Raw genomic sequence first — 22,314 nt, 5'->3', positions numbered from 1 at the left:
GAATTATTTTCCTGTTAAAGTCGAAAACTCTAAATTCAAATTGAAATTATCATCTTTACATGAATATAATGAGATACATCCGACATGTTTAAGATATTTTTTGAGTTGATACTCTAATTAAATACCGATTTATCTTTAATTATTTGAATACTCAATGAATACTTAAAATTGAATATACATCGTTTTATTTTAAAAATATATGTGATTTCATCAACTTACTAAATATCCTTTAACCTTATAAATACAAAATCTATTATTTAATTATAGAATAAATACCATTTTATAATAGGCTAAAACACTATTTTCCACCCAAGATATAGTGAAATCCTCAAGTGATTTCCTCTAACTTTGAAAATTTAAATACCCATCTATGCACAAAATTTAATTAAAAAACTCAAATAAAATTAAGGATAAAATCATCATTTAACAAAAAAAAATTTTAAAACATAAATTCATTATATTTTCTCTCAAAGTTTTGAAATCTAATAACTTCACCTCCACCGAAAGTTTTTAAACTTTGAAAAATAGCATTTGTGCCTCTCCAAACTTAGGGTTTTCTTCCTCCCAACTTTGACCACTATTTTCGACGAATGACGGTTGGTTTTTCTTCCTCTTGGTAAACCCTCTTTTTCCAACGACCCCAAATGACGTCTAAATCAAAAAATCCAAATGAAAGAACCCTTCATTTGGACGTTGTAGACTTTTAAAGTATATGATTGAACCACATTGAAATGTATGTCTCTTTACATATTATATATTTTTTATATTATTGTATTCAAATCTCCTTGATTTGATGTACTTATTGGTTGGTGCATATTTACATATTAATAATTTGTTATTTATTTTGGGGGGGGGGGGGGGGGGGGGGGGGGGGGGGGGGGGGGTGTGGGGGTGTGGTTGTGTAGGTTAATATTTTCTTGATTTTCATTTTATGATCAAGTATATACTATAACAATATCTTCGCGTTTTGAAAATCAAATTAGTATGAATATTTTACGTTGGAATATCTTATAAAGATGTTAGTATTGTTATAATTTTGGATATAAAATAATCTAATCAAATTTTTAAATCCGTTACAATATTTTTTTTTCCTTTTATCTCATATATTCTTACGATGACATGTTTCTATGTACACAATTATATATTCAAAAATATATATACATAACTTTTTCTTTGTGATGAAGAATCTCATATGAGTTGGATTACTTCTTTGAGATTGAATCAATTACATTAAATATAACAAATTTCAAGTCCAGTATACAATATATTTTTTCACTTTTTATATGATTATATTTTTATAATGGCAAGTCTTTGCATATATAATTATATACTAAAATATATATATGCATAATATTATTCTTATATTTTACTAACAAAACTTCTATTGGGGGTATCGATGGTAGTTTTTTAAACTTAAAGGGGGTGATTAATACACTATGGTACTTGTCATTATCCGAACAATGCTTCAAGTTATTGACTTACACAAGACAAGATCAACCAATCAATGAAATTTGTGCGGATTGTTAGTTGTGATTTTTAATGAATTTAATTATTTATTTTGTTGTCTTAAAAAGAGAGATTTAAAGTTTTAAACCAAACAGAAGTAGTTGAGATTGTTTGGTAGTAAAACAAACAAACAAGCACAAGCTAAACCTGACTACGTTTTTAATGTTATTTATGTGTAACAAGACCACGGTGCCTTAGAGTCTTACCCTAAACATCATCTAAATGTCATTTTCAGAGTTTCCGGACTAAAAGTTGCTTAGATCAAACTTGAAGGACCAAAAGTATTAACTGAATTAATACTTTATAAAATTTTGAGTATATTACTTTTATGAAAATAATAAATATTCTTATTAATATATTGTTACAAAAATTAAAGTTTGTCTTTTGTAAATTAGTTTTGAAAACTGAATCGAATCGGTCAATTGATCAGTTAAATTGGGACCTATTAATTAAAATAGTTTCGATTTGTTTGTTGTTTTGAGTAAATCGTTCTAACCGTTTGATTAAATTAGATAAAAAATTAGGTTTGATCTAATCTATCTAACAAGTAAAAAAAATTTTAAAAATTCATTATTTATTGACTGCAAAACTTTATCTATTAATTTTGAACATATTTAACATCAAACTAAGTTTATTTTAATATCAAAATATTTTTAATTATAAATTTAATAATAAATTATATAAAATTATTTCAAATATTATTTTTAGATAATTAATCAGTTTAATCACTGATCAATCAATCTGATTATCAATTGGATCAGACTATTCTTTTTACCAGACCGATATCAAATCTGATTCTGTAAACATTGATTTGTAATTTAATTTAACATTTGAGAGGTTTTGTTAATAGATGTGGATAGAATTGGCTACTTTTAACACCTTAAATTTCGTTGATAGATACTGACTAAATTAGTTTCTGTCGTAAATTTCGACACCTTAAATTAACATGAATGATATTTTCGTCATTTAGTTAAATCTTAGGGGTTTCTATTTATCTGTAAATTTTTTCTAACTCTCTCATGTCGTTTAACCAACAAAAACTACTGAAGTTTCAATTCAATTCATGACCCTTGTCTTTCTCAATTCTTCTTCTCCAAAACTTTTTCTCCCATCAAGTTCCCATTTGATCCCTCTCCCTCATCAAGTTCCCCTTTTTATGTCAGTACCCCATGTCAAACTTCAAACTTGAGTCCTGTACAGTCGAAACATCAGATGGGGTGAAGCTCCACGCAAGAGTGTTCAAACCCAGAGAAGAAAAGGACTCAAAAGATGACAACTTGGTGATTGTTTTGGTACACCCGTACTCAGTCTTGGGCGGCTGCCAAGGCCTCCTGAAAGGCATAGCTTCAGGGCTGGCTGTCAAGGGTTACAGGGCTGTAACTTTTGACATGAGAGGTGTCGGGAAGTCCACAGGAAGAGCTTCTCTTACTGGCTTTGCTGAAGTTAAGGATGTAGTTGCTGTCTGCAAATGGGTCTGTGAGAATCTCTCCACTGATAGGATCTTGTTGGTGGGTTCTTCCGCAGGTATTATTCTGTTGCTTGTTTTTGTTGTGGCTTTATGGATCATGTTTGATTCTTGTTTTGGTAGGTTAAGGATGTCTTTTGATTGATAAATTGTTAGATCTATGAAATGGATAGTAATTATGCTGTTAATTTAAAACAAAGAAGGAAACTTTGGATACATATGGGGAAAAGGTGTGATTTTTATAAGATTTTAATGGATAAAGTTTGTAGTTTAAAGTTTTGTTTTGGGATTGGGAATATGAGTATGACAATTATACATATGTGGAAAAAGAAACTTTTGACACATAGGAAAGAGATGTAATCATCCTTTTGGTTTCAGGGAAATTTTAATTATATTTAGTTGGTAGAGTTTATGGTTCCAGTTTGTTAAGTTTTTGAAGTTTGATTTGAATTGGGGATCTGATTCATCTTCTTGTGATGTATTTCATGTTTGCTTCTTGATGTAAATTGCTCTATGCTCAGTTTTTCTTCGATGCTTTTGTAAATTAGAGGCACACTTCAGGAGTTTCTTATGATAACTTGTTTGATTGCGTGGATTCTAGAATTGCTGACAGGAACATTTCCGAATTCGGTGAAGCTGAATATGAAAATTTGTTGGTTATTTTGCTTGTAAATCTCAAGGATCTATGTTGGTGATAATTTCATCAAGACAGTATCCTAATATGGTTTTTAAGTAGTGAATTTGGATTCATTATCTGGTAACACATTTCATGGGCATGATCTTATTCTTTCTTAGTTTTTGGCTCTAGAGTTTTCATGATTGGAAGTTGATATCAACAGATAACATTACTTTCTGTTTGGTCGAAAATTTAGTCCTTCTTGACACTTCGATGCTTTAGTTTCTGTTGTTGTCAGTTTCATAGCTTACAGCGAGAAGCCAGATCTTGACATCTCGATGGTGATGATTGAGCGAACATCGAGAAATGAATTATTTGGTGATAAAATCATCTCAGCATTTTACTATTTCTTTTCTTTGATGCATGTGTTTACTGTTTGTGAATGATGTCTCCTACACTCTGGGAATTGTATTCATCTATTTTCTAATACAATTTTTTTCTTGGTCTTGTTTGATTAACTCTTGCAGTTAATATGATAATAGTATTGCATATCTTGCATTGTGATGATAGATGAAATTTGGCTGTGCAGCGCTCTTTTATGAAGATGAAAGTATTTTTGATCTCACAGTACCTGATCTTATTCATTACAATCTGTTGTCAGGTGCTCCAATTGCAGGTTCTGCAGTTAATGAGATTCCGCAAGTTGTGGGCTATGTAAGTTTGGGGTACCCTTTTGGTATGCTAGCTTCAATCCTATTTGGGCGACACCATAAAAATATCCTTGAAACTCCAAAGCCGAAACTATTTGTTATGGGAACTCGGGATGGGTTTACCAGTGTAAAACAGCTGAAGAACAAGCTGTCTTCTGCAGAGGGGCGGGTTGAAACTCATCTTATCGAAGGAGTAAGCCACTTCCACATGGAAGGGCCTGAATATGATGCCCAGATGGTGACTCTTATCCTTGAATTCATTGCATCCCTGTAGTACTATAAACAACTTATTGGAGAAGTGCTTGTGCAGAATTGCTTTTCCTAAAATTACTTTTCCATATAAATGAACTTATGTCCATTCTGTGTATATGCTAATTTGTCACATTTGTTTGATTTGCAGGAAATTAAATGGTTGGATTGCATTGTCTCCACCATGAAATAGTGGGTAGTCGTCCCAGTTATATTAGTTACTGGTTTTTATTATCCCATTTCATAAAACAAGCGTTCAAAGACAAATACAAATACAATAAAGTATTTCATTTGTTTTCAACAAATGAGAGAAAGAAAGAAGAGCAAACAAATTAGTATGATAAATAATTGTTACATTTACAAGAGCATCTACTTGAATTCAGATGAATAAACTTACAATCAAGTCAACCTAACGGGTCACCAGCCATCAAGTTAGAAGGAATTGTGTAAATACAAGAGAACATGCAACTGGATAACCACTAAATCACAACAGTCATGCCGGCCTAATTGCATCGAAGTTCATAAGAATTAGGCATCAACGACTATCAGATGACTTTACACCGGGTAGGATGGGTCTCAATATTCTATCCTTTCTCCCCATCATTGGCCTCTGAACCTTCAACCATTCCACCCATATCACTATACAGTCCTTTTCTCCTTCCTTGTTCCTGGTCCATTGATTGCCCTTGAGAGAATCGCTTGTCTGCCTCTTCTGCTTATGAGTCAAGGCAAAAAACAGAACGATGGGATTTGTTTTCATCATCAAAAACAAATGAATCCACTGAAAGGGAATGATGACCATTACAAAACTCAGATCAAATGGCAGAAAGTTCTCATTTACAGAAAAGAGGACATTATATAAATGGTAAGTCAAAGGAAGCATTTGGGGTAAACTTACTTGAAAAAAATACACTAATAATTAACTGAAATTTTTTTTTACACAAATAGTACAGATCAAAATCTGAATCTTCAAAAAACTACTACAATGAGATGATACAACAGAAGACAGCGTGCTTTTATTTCTTATACCATAGAACATAGTTATATGTAATTAGTTATTACCACTCTCACCATCAGATGCATCTTCAAGCCTTGCAATTGCATTGACAAGGGCTTGTTCATGATCCTACATTCCGAAGGATTCATCAGAGTTGCAGGAATCGGTTAAAAAATAAAGCTAAACTATAGCAAGGCTGCAAGGGTCTTGATCCTTACCTTCAGCACTTTCTTTGCTTTCTCAATTTCAGAGGGATTGGGATGATTAGAACCAAAAACTTTTTCAACCTGTTCAAATGCACTACAATTAGGTAAAAAAATCACTTCATTTGCAAGAATTCAAATCCTATATCTTCCACCTGCTCTCCTACCTCCTTGATTAAAGTATCTGTGTGAAGAATTTCAATCTCACCCAAAACCTTCTTCCCAACACCATTCTGTGATAAAGGAATTTTTTTCTTAAGCTGGCCCTTCATGCTCCCTCTACCTCTTCCTGCCCCAGGAACAGAACCACCACGTGTCATGGATTTCTTAATCCCACGTCCTGGCCCTGGTCGAGCACCTTTGCGAGAAATCCCAGGTTCATCAGCATTCCATTTAATATCTTCCGGGGAAATCTACCATTATAAGACTGAAGATCAGTAGGAAGTAGGATTTTGAAGTTCAGCAGATGATAATTTCTGAAGAAAGATTTTTCCTTAATCACAAAAGCATGGATGCAGAAGTAAAACTGCAATGATATTAGTAAAAAGCCAGCCTACAACTGACCCTTTGTAAGGAAAAAAAAAAACTATATGTCAAATTGTACAAATCCGCACTGTCATTATAATAATTTATACACTAAACTTTGATGTTATATAGTTTAAGGGAAACATGCAAATATCTAATCTATTATATGTAAGAGAAAAAAAGGCTTATTAGATAAACATGCCGCATTCCAGATGTTTCCATCCAACAGATGATAAAAAGAAAGTGTGCTAAATATCTACCCATGAGTCAAAACCATTAACTTGAAAGTGTTAAAAGATGAATGATACATTTCAGAGGCTAGGAAATCGGCAGCAATTTTACCTCTTTGAGGTTGACCCATTCCCATGTTTCATCTGCTGTATTAATATCATAAACCAAAGCATGCCGCCCCTATCAATAGTGGGAAAATGTAAGATTAAAAGAAAATTGTTAATTGCACCAACACCATAGTCAATAACATAGACACCTCAATTGGGTTGAAATCAGTTATCACCGCCTCATAGAAGTGGTTGTCTTCAGGCCACCTTGTCCAAACTTTTCTTCCAATTAAGGGATCATAGGTTGCTGGCTCAGCAGGTTCATTTGGTGCAAAGGAACCTGAAGAGCCCCGATTACCAAGTTGGGCCCCTCCAGTAAGACCTGTAGATGACTGCATCGGTTTCAATGGAGATGCAGCAGAAATGTAGTTTGTTAACTGAACAGTAAATAAAAACCAAAAGAAACATCAGTTTCTCATTTTTCTTTTATATTCTAAAACATATAAGACTTACTGATTTTGGTTTCTTGCCTCTAGGGCCGGGTGGAGGACCTGGTCTCATGGCAAATGATGATGGTTGAATAGACTGATGCAAAGCAGGAGATGGTGCACCCATTGACAAAGACGCTACAGACTGAGAAGTTTTCGGTTTCTTATGTGATGCTGAAACAGTTGGACTTGGTGCAGGGTCATGAACAGGTGGGGGGATGCTTGACATACCAGGCTGGAGGCCACTTGCCTTTCTCCATTCCCTAAGAGCATGATTGATTTACAATTCCCGTTAAAAGGCAGAACTGATCAGTAACTGATTACCTATTTGACAAAAGCTGCTCAGAGAGCATGTCATGATATAGACAAACCTTATCCTCCAGATGATTTCATCGGCATTAACCCTGCATAGAAGCTCCCTATTTTCCTCATCTGATACTCTCAACTCCTTCCTAAGTTCGGTAATTAAACTTTCTTTCTCCTGAAGTAATATAATATGAAGGCACTTCAAACCTTCTAATTCTATTATGCAAGATAAACTGCATGAATATCTTAAAAAAAAAATTAACAGATACCCAAGTGATGGCATCAGATTGAGCTTTGAAGGCCCGAAGGACACAACTATATGCTTCCCGCTCAATGTTGTGGATCTGAGTTTCCATGTCATTCTGTGGCATCCTAGGTAATATAGCAGAACCTACAACTGCAGATCTTCCATTTCCAGCAGGGAGGCTCCCTCTTTGAAATCTGTTTTGATGTGAAGGAGGGAGGTCATCATCAGTTCCTGCAATTGTTTCATATAGAAGCAATTATTGGCTGAGTTTCTAGTATGTGGCAGCCAAACAAAAAAAGATTTCAGTGACTTCACAAGCATATCTAAAAGAGTTAATACTTTATACCTTGAGCAATGCCACTAGATTCAAACTAAAAAATGCTAATAAAACTAATGCAGACTATAACAAATGCCAGATTCCAAATAGCCACTTGCAAAGAATAGAACCTACAAATATTAAAACAAAATCATTTTATTGCTAAAGAAAATGTGTGACGGTATCTCAAATACATCAAAATACAAGCTTACACATCTCACAAGCAACAACTAGCACAACTGTAGGTCAAATAATCACATAAGAAGATAAAATAATTAAAAAACAAGAGCTTTATGAACAAATTTTTGAAATTTCACAAAGCTTTATTTTGAAGCTTCACATTGTTGATTTTGGCATGAAACAGTGAACTGTTGTATTGTAAGACTAAATCCAACAAAAAATGGGATGACCATCTAAGTTAAGGAGAAGTTCATCAAACAATTTAAACCAAATCTGGAGACAGGCCACAATTATTAGAACATTTAAAGTATCTTTTCACAGAAAAGAATGAAGACCAGAGGCTGAATTCAAATAAACCAAACACACAAGCCAAACAATTTCTCAAAACTGCGAATGACAATCCCTGATTCATAACTTTACAACTAAATCAAGCAATCTCAAATTTCTACAAAGAGTCCATAAAGCAACTAAAAAATCTTAACTCTTCTTTACTTCAAACTGCAGTAATCAAAACCTAACTAAACCCTTGCATACCTAAACTTACTTAGCAAGCTTGAGTTTGAAACTAGGACCTTTGCTTCAGAACTGGTGAATTTCGCCGCATAGCTAGTTATTCACATATACTAATTCCTGAAAATCTAGAATTTAAAAAAAAAAAATCAGCTTAACTCACCACTGCGATCAGAAAGATCATGATTCATCTATACCCTTTCAAATCAAATCTTCAGTAAACTCTACGCAGGTAGATGAAAATCAATTTTGAACTTGACAAGTGCTAGAAACAACTGAAATCAATTCAAAAGCAATTAACTCACGTCTTTGTTGACTTATTTATTCAACTGAAATATACATCACTACAGAAAGCTATAAACGCATATTTCAACAAAAGAAGACCTAAAAATTAACAAAAAAGGGAAATTTATTTTAAAAATAAAAAACTCACCGCTACTATCGAAATCATCAAAGTCCATAGCTCTTCCTCTTAAAAAATATCAAGAAGAACACTTCAAAACAACTTAAAACGACAATATTTTGCCCAAATTACCGAAAAAATACAAGCTTTGAGCGCCCCCGATTTTTGCAATTAAAGTGAGAATCGATCTAAGGAAGTGAAATTTAGGTCATATTTCAACATTAATTCGAATTATGCTTATTATTCCTTCCAAGTTTGTGGTGAACTGGGAATAAAATTAGGGTTTTTGATTGATTTGGGGAAAAAGATGTGTTGAATTGAAGAGAGAGAATGAATGCGGACTTGAAATTTGTTTTAATTATTTTTTTCAGTCAATAATTGAGTTTGAGTTCCGCCACAGTAATTGAGTGACTGATCGTTTTCGGAACGTAGTTTTGTCTGTAGAACGCACAATTAGACCATGCGACATCGTTTTGTGTCTTTCTTTTTTCAAATCTAACATTTTACAAGTAAAAATAATTTTGTGACAATTAAAAAATAAGGGTTCTTGTAATTTATACATAAAATTATGTATTATAATTGTTATATTGTTCCTGCAAAAATATGTACCAAAAGAAGAATGAAAAACTAGGAGTGTGAACTTGAGTTGGTAAATAATATAATTGGAATTACGAGTCTAATTTGATATAAGCAATAGATAAATGAAAACATTTTTTTAGGTTGTTTAATTCACTATTTAGAGTATACGTCTAATATTGTATTATTGAGTATTTCAATTAGAATTTGGTAAAGTAACAATACAAAGAAACTAAAAAGTTCTTAGAAGTTAGAAGAGTTTTTGGAGTCTCATGACTCTTATTTATCTATGCACAATTTATTATTTATAGGACAAAGAGAAAATGTTAATTAGTAAATTACATAATAGAAATGTTTAGATCTTAACACATATCAATATGGAAATTATAAATCATATTATCTTATAAAAATAAGAAATAATGATATTAATATCATTATCTTGTATCTGTAAGATATAAGGATAAAATATCATCTCGTTATTATCAGAATTTAAATTTGATACATTTAAGAGATCAAAAAATACTACTAATATTTTGTATCAAGTCCTTCTCTCCAAGTTGTTTTTAGGTAAAGAGGTTTTTACCCGTATTTTGGGTTGAATTGCATATAGATAATGAGTTTATCCTATGCGAATTGTTTGTATAACAAATCAAAATATAACGACTAATCATCATTTAGGTGTCATTGGTATAAGTTTGATTAAAGAGAAATTATATATATATTTAATAACTAATAATCATTTATGGGTTATAAATGTCCATGTCAACACATAAATCATCTACATCATCATTTTTAATAGAAAATTTGTCACATCATTTTCATTTAGCATCCCTTGATGTTAGGTAATAGTTTATTACCTTTAATAAAAAATATTAAAATTTTGATTTATTTAATAAAAAATTAAAAATTTTAATCTATTTAATAAAAAAATTAGAAGTTTAATCATTTGAATAGTAAAAAACAAAGTTTAGTCCTTTTAAGTGTTATTATTTGTTTTTTAAAATAAATTCTTTAAATGAATATACTACTCCGTTTTCGTATGTAATCAAGAGAATGATATATTAGAGATTGATAGTGAACAAATATTTACAACAAAAGGTACTCCTTTTGGCACTAACCCATATGTGGAATTTTTTGTTGCCAACTAAGAATACTCAATATAGTCTCATACAAAACATGTGTGACAGTGATAATCGATATTGTAAGATAATTTTGTTATCCACTATATCAATATCTTGATGATTATGGAAGTGAATGAATGATACAAACAAAGAGATTTTTAACATAGTTTGACTCGTTGGTCAAAAGTTTATATTCACAATTATATATCTCCGAAAAAAAGTTCTCATAAAGTTAGTATAATGATAACAAGAAAGTGTCATGTATATAGAATTTATAATAAAGTATCTAGAGTTTCTCTTTTCCTACTATTACTTTTGTATAGATCTTTTATATTTATAAAATGAAAAAAGTAAAGTTATATGTAGAACCCGAATCTAAGTAGTCTTAATTCAAATATAATTCTAAATATTTATTTCTATTATTAATTTACATAAACATAATAATTACATTGATTGCATTATTCTTATTTGATGGAGTTATTTTCATTATTTAAAACTACTGTGTTTGATGAGTGGATATATGAGGTGTAGGGCTGGATTCGAGCTAAGCCAGTTCAAGGTCGACTCAGTCAAACTCGAAACGAGTCGGCCTTAATCGAACTCAGTTCGAATCCAACCCTAGTGAGGTGTGTAGTTATTATCCCTATAGATTTTTGTTGGGTAATAGTCTCTTAAGTGTCAATTCTAATGAGATTGAAACACCCAATTTTTTATTATTTTATATGATAAACTTTGGATTTTGTTTTCTTTGTGTTTAGTATATTCAGTGGACGATTATTGTGGGTCTTTTCAATGATTATCAATTAAATTTGAAGAAATTTGGGTGAAGATTGACTTGTGTGCATGGGTGGGGTGGGTGGGCAGAGGAGAAGAGGGTATTAAGGTCATTTAACTGTGTTAGTTTTAACTGAAAAATGTTGACGGCTTATCATTAATATCAGATGGGATTGTATTAAACCTCAAGGGGTTCCAAGTAATTGTCCTTTGATGTTATTAAATTAGTTTTGGGCCTCACAGTCAACACATTGCTATCATCTTTATTGTGTTTAGAGGCCCAGTGGCCCACTTTCTCGTCATGAGTGGCCCCACTTAGCCAGGAATTTGGATTCAGGCTCGTGGATATGTATGGATCAGGATACGTGGTTCAGAACCTGACAGGCTCCTTTGCCTATGACAATTAGAATTTTGTCCCAAACATCAGTAATAATTATTTGTATAATTTTGAATAATAAAAAAAATATATATAAAAGAATATTAGCTTAAACTCGCAATATTTCAAGAAGTGTCCTTAATTATAAGCAAAAATATTTTAATTGTTTATTTTTGATTTTTTAATTTAAAAAAATTACAAGTGAGTCCTAATTATATTGAAATGATAAAAATATGTTATTAAAAATAATAATAAGATCTATTTATAAACAATATCATTTAAAATAATTCCAAGGTTTATATATTAAAAAATGTTAAAACAAGGAATCTAATTATTTTTAATATATAATATATTATAAATTATATATTTTTTTTGGGAGAATGATGTTTCCTACTAGAACTATGGTGAGATAAAAAAAATATTTTTTGCTTTTTGTCCAAATTTTTTGGTTAATTTTAATTAGAAAATGATATTTAGGAAATTTTTTACCTATTTAAAATGCTAATTATAATTATATAATTATATATTTTTATTTTTTAATTTTTCTTTATCTCTTCAATGATGATAAAAGTAAAGTCAACAAAAATAACAATAGAGAGAGAAAAATTGATAAAAGTGCTCGATTATATCACCATTTTACACTAACGAATGTTGATATTATTTTTTACCATTACAACCTCTATTAGGCCTTACCAATTAGGTCTCGTTCTTCTCACACATGACTCTTCTTGTTTTTATCCTCTCTCACCTCAACTTTAATAAATTAGTCACGTCAAATCCTTCTCTCTCTCTCCAAAATCACGAATCCCTTCTCTCCTTTATGAACACCTCATTTCTATGTTTCTAAACTCATTCCATAATTGTGGATCCCTTCACTCTTATACTTCCCCATAGCCACAATCACTCCCTCTCTTTGTAATCACATACCTCATTAAATTTTTTTTTTTTTTTCATCTCTTCTTTCCCATTTCTAGTAGTCTCTTTCTTTGTTACCTCTTCTCTGAAACCCAAGAGATGGATTTCTAAAGTTGAGAAGATTAAACATTGCCACCATGAAAGTCTTGCTATTTAATTCATGGTTTGGGGTTTGTCTTAGAAGGAAAAAGCATAAGCTCGATTTGTATGCTCAACCCTATTATGTTTTTTCTTCATTTACTTCAAGCTAATGCGAGTGAGTGTAATATGTTCATTGAAAGATTGAATCAAGATGAATTTTATTCACCATACGATTTGCCCACATGGATGGTGGTGATTGTGAAAATAACAAATATATTATTATAATAATATTCTTCTCTTTTTCATGTTTTACCATAAAATATAACAAAAAAATATTTCAAGTGATATAATTTAGGTAGAAGCATTGTTATTTTAGCTTAAATATTCTCTCTAAAAATTATAATATTTTATTAATTTTACTAATTTTTAGAGCCTACTTTATATATTTTAACTTTGTATTATTGACTAATCTATTTAAATATAATGTCTTCACATGAAAAATGCTGTTTTAATTTTTTTAAGATTGAAAAGGACAATTGAAAATGATATATTAAATTATTTTTTTCTACCATGTCAAGTTGTCATTTATAGTAAAAATAATAAGAAATTTGTTAGCTTTGAAAAAAAAAAAAACTTTAATCATACATGAATAAAAATATCAGGGTTATATACATAATTCAATTAAATGGTAAATAAGAGTGGTGTTATATATATAAATAATTTATATAATTTTATATAAAAAATAATTTATTATTATATGATTAAATAATTTAAAATTAGAAATAAAATAATATCAATCACATACTGATATATCACTATTTATATATAAAATTATATTTATTATTTGTATATATAATTTTATTGAGTAAATAAATAAATAAAAATCTAAGTAAGCTTTATTATCATAATTTATAACTAGTTTTAACTTTGAAGAAAAAACTATTTTAGGAAACAAAGAAATATGTTAAAAAAATTATTTATATAATAATATATCAAACGTTTAATAGGTAATATTACTTGTGAATATTATTTAAAAAAAAAAAAAATGTAAGCTTAGTGGCTCACTTTTCAACCCATCGATTATCTATGTATATTAATATTATACATTGACTTTAATATTTATTTGTCTTAAACCAGGTCAATTTATAATTAATTTGACACTTACATTGATTTAGGGTGGACCATCAAGGGCTCATATATTAGTTTGATTTTCTTAAAAGGCCAAAGGACCATTCCCACCTTATATTGGTTAAATTTCTAAGTTAGTATTTATTAAATATTAAAAATATAAATTTTTATATTTTGAAAAAAAATTATAACATTTAAAATTATATCTTAAAAAAATTATCAATTTTTAAGACCTTAAAAATAAATATTTTATCATTTTTAATATATTACTAAATAAATAATGATATGTAAACATAAATAACAATTAATATGTAAAAATTTAAATTTTTAATATTTAATAAATACTAATTCAAGGTTATCCAACCTTGGGTGCGAGCAGACATAAAATTTAAAAACTTAAAATGATAATACCTCAAATTTAAAAAATAAAATCAAATAAATTATCAATTACAAAAATCACGCAATTGACACGTGACTAACTTATTCTCTCACGTATCTGTTACTCAGCAGACCGTCAAAACAAAACTTCTGCCAATCCTCTCTCAATCACCCAAGAAAACACGTCACAAAGCGCTTTTCCGAAAATCACATCTCAAACCCCTTTTTTTTGTTTTTTTTAATTTCCTTAATTTTAATTAATTAATTATTCTTTTTCTCAAACCGAAAGGAAAAAAGAAAAAAAATGCTTCTTCTTTCTCTTTCTCATTTCTCGCCAAAACCTTCACTCGCTTATTCTTCTCTCCGCCTTCTGCGCCAGAGCCAATCTCCTCGCCTCCTCAAATTACCGCTCTACTCTTCATCCGTTGCATGCCTTGTCAGCCGCCTCAGCGGAAGTAGTAGTAGTTTTAGTAGTAGAAGTCGTGTTCACATGGAGTCGAGCTCACTGCCTGCCACTGCGTCCGTCGACTCCGTCACGCATGATTTGAAGAATCAGAGCTTGGACAGTGGCCGCGACGGTGATTCGAATAAGTTTAGATTGAAACTCGAAGATCTGAATTGGGACCACTCGTTTGTTAGAGAGTTGCCTGGTGATCCTAGGACTGATATAATTCCGCGTGAGGTTAGTTTTATTCTTTATTATTTAAATTTAAGATTTTAATTTCTATTTGTATATTTTTGCGATGAGTTTTTTATTTGATTTCATTGATTTTGCTGTTAATGTTCTCACATTTGTGTTGGTGTTGGTTTTGGTTTTTTACGTTCAATTTTGGAGCTTGTATGGTAAAATCATGAACTCTAGGGGTTCAATATGGTATTTGCTGAGCTATAAAATGTAAAGAAATTATTGTTAGAATGAGACTAATTTGTTTATTTTTGCTCATTTGTTTTTGCTAATATCATTATTTGTATGGTGGTATCGTATTTTGAGGTGGTAGTTTGGAGCTTGGATTTTAGAGTTATGAACTTTATGGGTTTGATTTTGATAAGCTAGAAAATCGAAGAATTTATTTGTTGGATTGAAAGTCATTTATTTATTGTTATTGATTTGTTCTTGTTCAGATGATTATTAGTGTGACGGTTTTGTATTTGGACATGAAAGTTGGGAGCTTTTTTTGTAAAGTTATGAACTTTATGGGTTTCATATAGTGTTTGTTGAACTAAAAAGTCCAAGAATTATCCGTAAAAATGAGGGCCATTTCCTTTTTTTATTGATTTGTTGTTGTTAATATCATTATTAGTATGGTGGTGTTGTATTTATGAACTTTATGGATGTGATATTGAGTTTGATGAGATAGGAAATCTAATTATTTCTGTTAAATTGAATGTCTGTAATTTTATTTTATAGATTTATTATTATTGTAAATGTCTTTATAAGTGTTTTATTGTGATCTGGTGTTTGATGGGACAGAAATTTCCTTCTTTTTGTTAAAATTGTGGCCATTTTTTTCATTAATTGTGGCAGTGTTGTTTGTTTTGGTTAAAGTCTGAAGTTAAATTGAAAGTTTGGAACTTTATGTGTGTGATATGGAGTTTGGTGAGCTAGAAAATCTAAATATTTTTCTATTAAAATTAAGGTTGTGGTGTGGATATTATATCTGGCTGGTTTTATCTTTTTATTTTATTAGTTATCAAGGTTCTAGAGTTCACCAGTAGTCTCAGGTGTTGAATTTGTTATAATGGTTGAAGGATTTTGGGAGATCAAAAGGAGTAATTAAAGACAAGGAAACTGATATTTTTCTTGGTGGAACTTACATTTGGGTTGAAGAAGGGTGAAGGTGTGTTTGTTAAAATAGAATCTAACCAAAGTCAAATCTTTTGTTAATTGAATTTGTTAAAAGAGGAAGTGTGGTTGTTTGGGTTTTATTAAGAATGTGCATCTTAAGATAAGGAAAAATCCATCTGAAGAACATTGGTTTTTATTAGATTAAGGTTTTTGATTTGTTGACTTTGTTGTTGTGTTTGCATACTGAAGTTGCAAAATGTTGAAATGAATGAAATATTGTTGCCCTTTTTTTTGAGCTTGAGGTGATGTGTTAAGAAGGTTTGATTTGAGTTTTTATATCATTGTACAATCTAATTTTCTACTGACTGATTCTACATTGTCAATATATTTTGATCCACTTTGTTCAATCTCATAATTTACAGGTGTTGCATGCTTGTTATACAAAAGTTTCTCCATCAGCTGAAGTAGAAAATCCTCAGCTTGTTGCTTGGTCAGAATCAGTTTCTCAGTTGCTTGAGTTGGATCCTAAAGAGTGAGTCTTTCTTCTCTGACAGTCTTTACAAGTTCATGTTTCTAAAATGATGGATTTTAGAAGCTGAAGCCACTTAACTTTTACTTTGATGCTTTAATAGATAAGCAAATGACTTCTGATAGTCATGTATCCAGCCTTGGTTAGCCTTCTTTATATGTTATAGCTAAAGGATTAACAGTAACTATAATCTTAGGAACTAACCATCTTTTTAACCACAAAATTGTGATTCTACAGATAAGCCTTTTAGTGCTTGCTCTTGTTGAGAATTACTTTTAGCATATAATTTCTGGATATCACAATAGAACATAAATACCTGAAATTTATAATTATTTTTTGTGTACACATACTCAGGGTTATCATAAGGCAAATCTGGAGGTAATTCTATTGTTCAATTGCGAGGACACTTTAAGTAGTTTTTCTATAATATGATATGAATTCATGTTGTTTTTTAGCTGTTAATTTACCGCAAACTACTAAACATGAGAGTTTTTACTCACCATGCTTCTGAAATTTTCAGTTTCCACATTTTCAACACTTAATTCATGTAGATCTTTGCCTTTTTGTTTTATTCTATTTTTAAAAAGTGTTTCATTATTTCTTGGACTAATTGTAGAACTTTCTCTATGATCTCAGATTTGAGAGGCCAGATTTTCCCCTCTTCTTTTCTGGGGCTTCTCCTTTGGTGGGAGCGTAAGTTTTGCTATTCATGTCTTTTGCACTCCCATATCCTTTGTGATACTTGTTTTGCTCGTTATTGATCTCTTCCCTATTGCAGAGTGCCATATGCTCAATGTTATGGAGGACATCAGTTTGGTATGTGGGCTGGTCAGCTGGGTGATGGTCGGGCAATAACTTTAGGGGAGATTATAAATTCAAAGTCCGAAAGGTGGGAATTGCAACTTAAAGGTGCTGGGAAGACTCCGTATAGCCGGTTTGCTGATGGCCTTGCTGTGCTGCGTAGTAGCATTAGGGAATTTCTTTGCAGTGAAGCAATGCACTTTCTAGGAATCCCTACAACTCGTGCTCTTTGTCTTGTGACGACAGGAAAATATGTTACTCGAGACATGTTTTATGAGTATGTCCTAAAACTAGCAGGGTATTAATTATGATGAGCATGTTGTAACATGGTACTTTTGTGTCATATGTTTACAACATCAGGCTGTGTAATTTCCTAAATTCAATAATGTGACGCCCAGTAGAAAATCATGGTAGAGAATGAAAATAGTTTAGGCTTGGTCAACCTGTATTATGAGTGCAAATGTAGTTTCTGGTGGAACAATTGAAATAGCCAGTGGTTTTAATAATGTTTTGTAATAGGTTGATTTAAGACTATTAAAGTTTAGCTGGACCTACAAAATCTTGGCCATGTAAATTATGTTGTATTAATCTTTGTAGATGTTAGTTTATAATGTATGCTGATTTTGATAATATTTCTCGGTCTCTTCTCATGCAGTGGCAATCCAAAGGAAGAACCTGGTGCAATTGTATGCCGAGTTGCTCAATCTTTTCTGCGATTTGGTTCTTATCAAATACACACTTCTAGAGGAAAAGAGGACTTTGATATAGTCCGTGCTTTGGCAGACTATGCGATTAGACATCATTTCCCCCATATTGAGAATATGAGTAAAAGCGATAGCTTATCTTTTAGCATAGGTGATGAAGATCATTCGGTTGTTGATCTAACTTCAAACAAGTATGCAGGTAACTATGTTAATATGAGTAACTACATTGCGGCATAGATGCCAATTTAGTGTTCAAGAGGATTGTTTGTTAAATGCAATTGCCCATTTTTGCAATAAATACGTCCATCTATCTAGTTTCTGGATGTCCTGAATGTCTTTGTGCTGTTTCAAAGGTTTTAAAGCACAATTTCTGTTAATACAGCTATTGATTGATTTTTCTTACTGGAAGAACCTCTTAGGCTTCTTTGAGATAATCGTTTAGTGACCAGCGATCCTGGTCCTATAGATTGATTGGGATGGACTTACTTTAACTATGTGATACCTATAAATTACTGTGTGGAATTAGAAAAGAATTTTTTCATAAATTATGAATTACTTTGAACTGAAATAGGGGTCTCATGATTGGTTGGAGAGTGTCTGCGTTTATGCATTTTCTTCTTTGATGTGACAATTGAAAGTTCTTTTGTTTCTTGTCAGGAACAAAAAAAGGGTTTTTTTTTAGGCAGGTGGCCAGGCTCACGTTGTTATACTTGGACAATTAAACTTTGAATGCTCTTAACTTCTTATATTGACTGCATGCCATTTACTGCAGCTTATAATGCTGACACTGATTGTGTGTTCAGTTTTTGTTGACAAACTGTTCTGCTACCATTAGATCTCCTTTTATATATGGGTTTGTGAGTGCATTGATTGTTTCTGAGCATTCTTTGGGTACAGTTTTTTCCTTTTCTGATCTTTTTAGTTTTTCCTGGATCATATCAGCATGGACAGTGGAGATTGCTGAGCGTACTGCTTCCTTGGTTGCAAGATGGCAGGGTGTTGGTTTTACTCACGGTGTGTTGAATACAGACAACATGAGCATCTTAGGTCTCACTATTGATTATGGTCCATTTGGGTTTTTGGATGCTTTTGATCCAAGTTATACCCCAAATACTACGGATCTTCCTGGGAGAAGATACTGTTTTGCTAATCAGCCCGATATTGGCTTGTGGAATATTGCACAATTCACCTCAACTCTTTCGGCTGCCAAGTTGGTAGATGATAAAGAAGCAAATTATGCCATGGAAAGGTATGTTTTAGTAGATCTGGTCTTCCTTGTAAAAACCTCATTTGTTTTATAGTGGACGGTTGATGTCAGATGCCTGTATGCTTTGGCTTGTTACAGATATGGAACAAAATTCATGGATGAGTATCAGGCTATCATGACGAAGAAGCTTGGCCTCCCAAAGTACAATAAACAGCTGATCAGTAAACTTCTTAACAACTTGGCTGTTGATAAAGTTGATTACACAAATTTCTTCCGGTTGCTATCCAACCTCAAAGCTGATACCAACATTCCAGAGGACGAGTTGTTAGTTCCGCTGAAGGCTGCTTTGTTAGATATTGGCAAGGAGCGCAAAGAGGCTTGGATCAGCTGGGTGCAATCCTACATTCATGAGGTAAAATGCAGCTTTTGGCTATTTGAATGTATATGTTTTTTGTACGATTTTTACAACCAATATTGAAGTTATGTTATTTCTCATGAAAAATTTTCTAGGTGAAAATTAAACATTTTTTGTCCCTTTTTATCATTGTTTCCCTGATGATGAGATGTCTGAATCATTTTCATCCTTGTGTTTGCTATTTTACACAAATTTTGTTTGGAAGTTGGAAACTTCTGGATCATGGCTCTCTGTGGCGTAGAGTGCTAATTTTCAGTTTTCATGGCACATATACTAATCCCTTTATTTCGGGAAATGTGGCTTTGCGAAATATGTAGACTTGAAAGTTCATTTATGTGAAGCCAACATCTAATTCTTCTTGCTTCCACAGCTGGCCTCAAGTGGCATCTCAGACGAGGAAAGGAAAGTCTCAATGGATTCTGTAAATCCCAAATATGTTCTCAGAAACTATTTATGCCAGAGCGCCATCGATGCAGCTGAACAAGGCGACTTCTCAGAAGTTCAGAGGCTTCTCAAAATCATGGAACGACCATATGATGAGCAACCGGGAATGGAAAAATACGCACGCCTGCCACCAGCTTGGGCGTATCGGCCTGGTGTTTGTATGCTTTCCTGTTCTTCTTAAACTTTGTTGCTATCTCGCACATTATGTTATATACACATACCAAAAAGAAGATTACAGCTTCTTGTATATATAATAGCAGATTCAAGCTATTTTCGGCTGCTACAGTGAAAATGTAGAATTTGTATGCCCTTTATCTGTTTATGCAGTTGGGAATATTTTATTTAATTAAAATATTATTGCATTACATTTTGGTAGTTTCTTGTTCTTATAAATCTGCATAATTTTGTACTACTATTATATTATATATAATTTATGAATTTTTTATTTCTTAATTAATATTTTAATTTGTAGTGGTTAATTGACATGATGAGCACAAACATGGGTTGTAAAAAAAAAATAAAACCATAAATAAACATGAATTTTTTATTTCGTTCTCCATTTTAGATCTTGACTTGCTAATAGTAACAAATAAATGCAAAAATATATTAAACAATATTATTATATTTAAGTTTTTCATTTTTTTATTAATTGAAATTTGAGATAAAAAGCAAATTTTATTTCGAATTATTATTCTATCATTAATGAATAACTTTTTCTATTATTATAAAAAAATAATCCTTATTTATTTAGTGTAACAACATTTATTAAGCGAAACAATTTGGTAGCCCACATACGTCTATATTCTATATTTAAATTTTAAAATATTATATTTTTATTTCTTATTTCTTTTTTATTCTAAATTAACTCAAAACTAACATCGGATCTAGTGTTAACAAATTTGATAAAATATTAAAACTTCTAAAAGGAAAACTTGGATTTTAAGATTTATCCGTTTAATCAATACAGACAAGATTCTTGATTATCAAAAAAAAAAAAAAAACTCAAACCAATACAAATCAACACCTCATTCTAGATTAAAAATGAATAGGATTAGTAAAGATGACAAGCCAATAGATTTTTTAAATAATGAATATAATTAAAAATTGATTTGAAAATATATTTAATGGCATAAGTTAAAAATTTTAAGTAAATTTTAAATTTTGGACTTATTTTTTTTTTACTAATTATATTGAATTTTGTACTAGATCCACAATGATGTGGATAGTTTATTTTGAGAATATATTTTCTCAAAGTAAAAATGGTAAACAATGAAAAAATTTCACGCATCTTGTTCTGGTATCTGCATAAAAATGGCAAAAACTCAGCTACTAATGTGGAGAATCATTTTTGGAGCTTTTTTCTAGGGAGAACAATTATGGTGTCTTTTGAATACTGCGCTTCACAAATTTGACTGAATTTGAATAGAAGTGTTTTTGATCCTGAAAAATGATTTCTTTTTTTTTTTGGGAAAAGAGTTCTCATCATGTTCTTAAGTTTTTGTTGCTGTATTTCTTCTTGGTGATGAGATTTCACAATTTAGTATTGCTGTTGTTAGTTTAAATGCACGTGTGGGGTAGCAAGCATTTGCTTTCTTCTAGGTTTTGGTATGCATGGATTTGAAGCATATCTTCAGTCTATAGTGGATAGTGGGCACCATGTGATTGTACCCTCCCAATTATTTGAAATGGCACCATCTGGTGACTAGGCAAGGCTATGCAATTAATCGTGTCTTCATCTACAGGGAATGAGACTTCCTCAAAGTCTTCAGGTCTGGAAAATGGACTGTCAGGAAAAACTTGTGTTTGATAGGAAGATTAATAATAGGAGACATTACATTTCATGGTCCGCATCAAGCAATATTATATCCCATTGTTTTTTCTTTGTGAGATTGGAATTGGCGCTCGGCGTTTTGTGGAGAGACTTGAGTTAACTATGATTGAATTAGCATCATTGTATGGAGGAAGAGCTCTTGCTGGAAATACAGGTGAAACTGGGATTTGGGTAGGAGATAGAAATAGGCACAATTGGAGTGACTTCTCATGGATTGGCATTCAACATTGATCCTGATTTGAACTATTT

General features: G+C 31.5%; 3 protein-coding genes across 15 annotated transcripts; 2 read left to right on the top strand and 1 right to left on the bottom strand.

Moving 5' to 3' along the window:
- The first annotated feature begins 2,535 nt into the window (after positions 1–2,535).
- LOC123208423 lies at positions 2,536–4,664 on the top strand. Its single transcript, XM_044625941.1, has 2 exons — positions 2,536–3,030; positions 4,249–4,664. The coding sequence occupies exons 1-2, from the start codon at positions 2,676–2,678 to the stop codon at positions 4,569–4,571; spliced, it is 678 nt and encodes a 225-aa protein (XP_044481876.1). The 5' UTR covers positions 2,536–2,675; the 3' UTR covers positions 4,572–4,664.
- A 192-nt stretch (positions 4,665–4,856) lies between these two features.
- LOC123208422 (protein EMSY-LIKE 3) lies at positions 4,857–9,367 on the bottom strand. Of its 13 annotated transcripts, XM_044625938.1 has the most exons (12): positions 9,030–9,361; positions 8,621–8,724; positions 7,937–8,037; positions 7,613–7,821; positions 7,409–7,518; positions 7,063–7,300; positions 6,759–6,986; positions 6,614–6,682; positions 5,914–6,159; positions 5,762–5,830; positions 5,609–5,672; positions 4,857–5,258 (listed from the first exon to the last, which is right to left on the bottom strand). In XM_044625938.1, exons 4-12 carry the CDS (start codon positions 7,712–7,714, stop codon positions 5,131–5,133), a joined length of 1,254 nt encoding a protein of 417 aa, XP_044481873.1. In that variant the 5' UTR covers positions 7,715–7,821; positions 7,937–8,037; positions 8,621–8,724; positions 9,030–9,361; the 3' UTR covers positions 4,857–5,130. The 13 variants fall into 13 exon arrangements, with proteins under 13 accessions (XP_044481873.1, XP_044481861.1, XP_044481871.1 ...); XM_044625926.1 differs by lacking the exons at positions 7,937–8,037; positions 8,621–8,724 and adding an exon at positions 8,760–8,871 and having other exon boundaries at positions 9,030–9,363; XM_044625936.1 differs by lacking the exon at positions 7,937–8,037.
- A 5,254-nt stretch (positions 9,368–14,621) lies between these two features.
- Positions 14,622–20,609, top strand: LOC123208421 (protein adenylyltransferase SelO). Its single transcript, XM_044625925.1, has 8 exons — positions 14,622–15,030; positions 16,557–16,666; positions 17,300–17,356; positions 17,442–17,741; positions 18,120–18,367; positions 19,111–19,417; positions 19,514–19,787; positions 20,161–20,609. Exons 1-8 carry the CDS (start codon positions 14,653–14,655, stop codon positions 20,413–20,415), a joined length of 1,929 nt encoding a protein of 642 aa, XP_044481860.1. The 5' UTR covers positions 14,622–14,652; the 3' UTR covers positions 20,416–20,609.
- Positions 20,610–22,314: the final 1,705 nt, after the last annotated feature.

The sequence above is a fragment of the Mangifera indica genome, chromosome 2 (genome assembly GCF_011075055.1).
Source record: "Mangifera indica cultivar Alphonso chromosome 2, CATAS_Mindica_2.1, whole genome shotgun sequence".
Taxonomy (NCBI): Eukaryota; Viridiplantae; Streptophyta; class Magnoliopsida; order Sapindales; family Anacardiaceae; genus Mangifera; species Mangifera indica.
The sequence above is the reverse complement of the archived record's forward strand: the minus strand, read 5'-3'. Positions and strand labels throughout refer to the sequence as shown.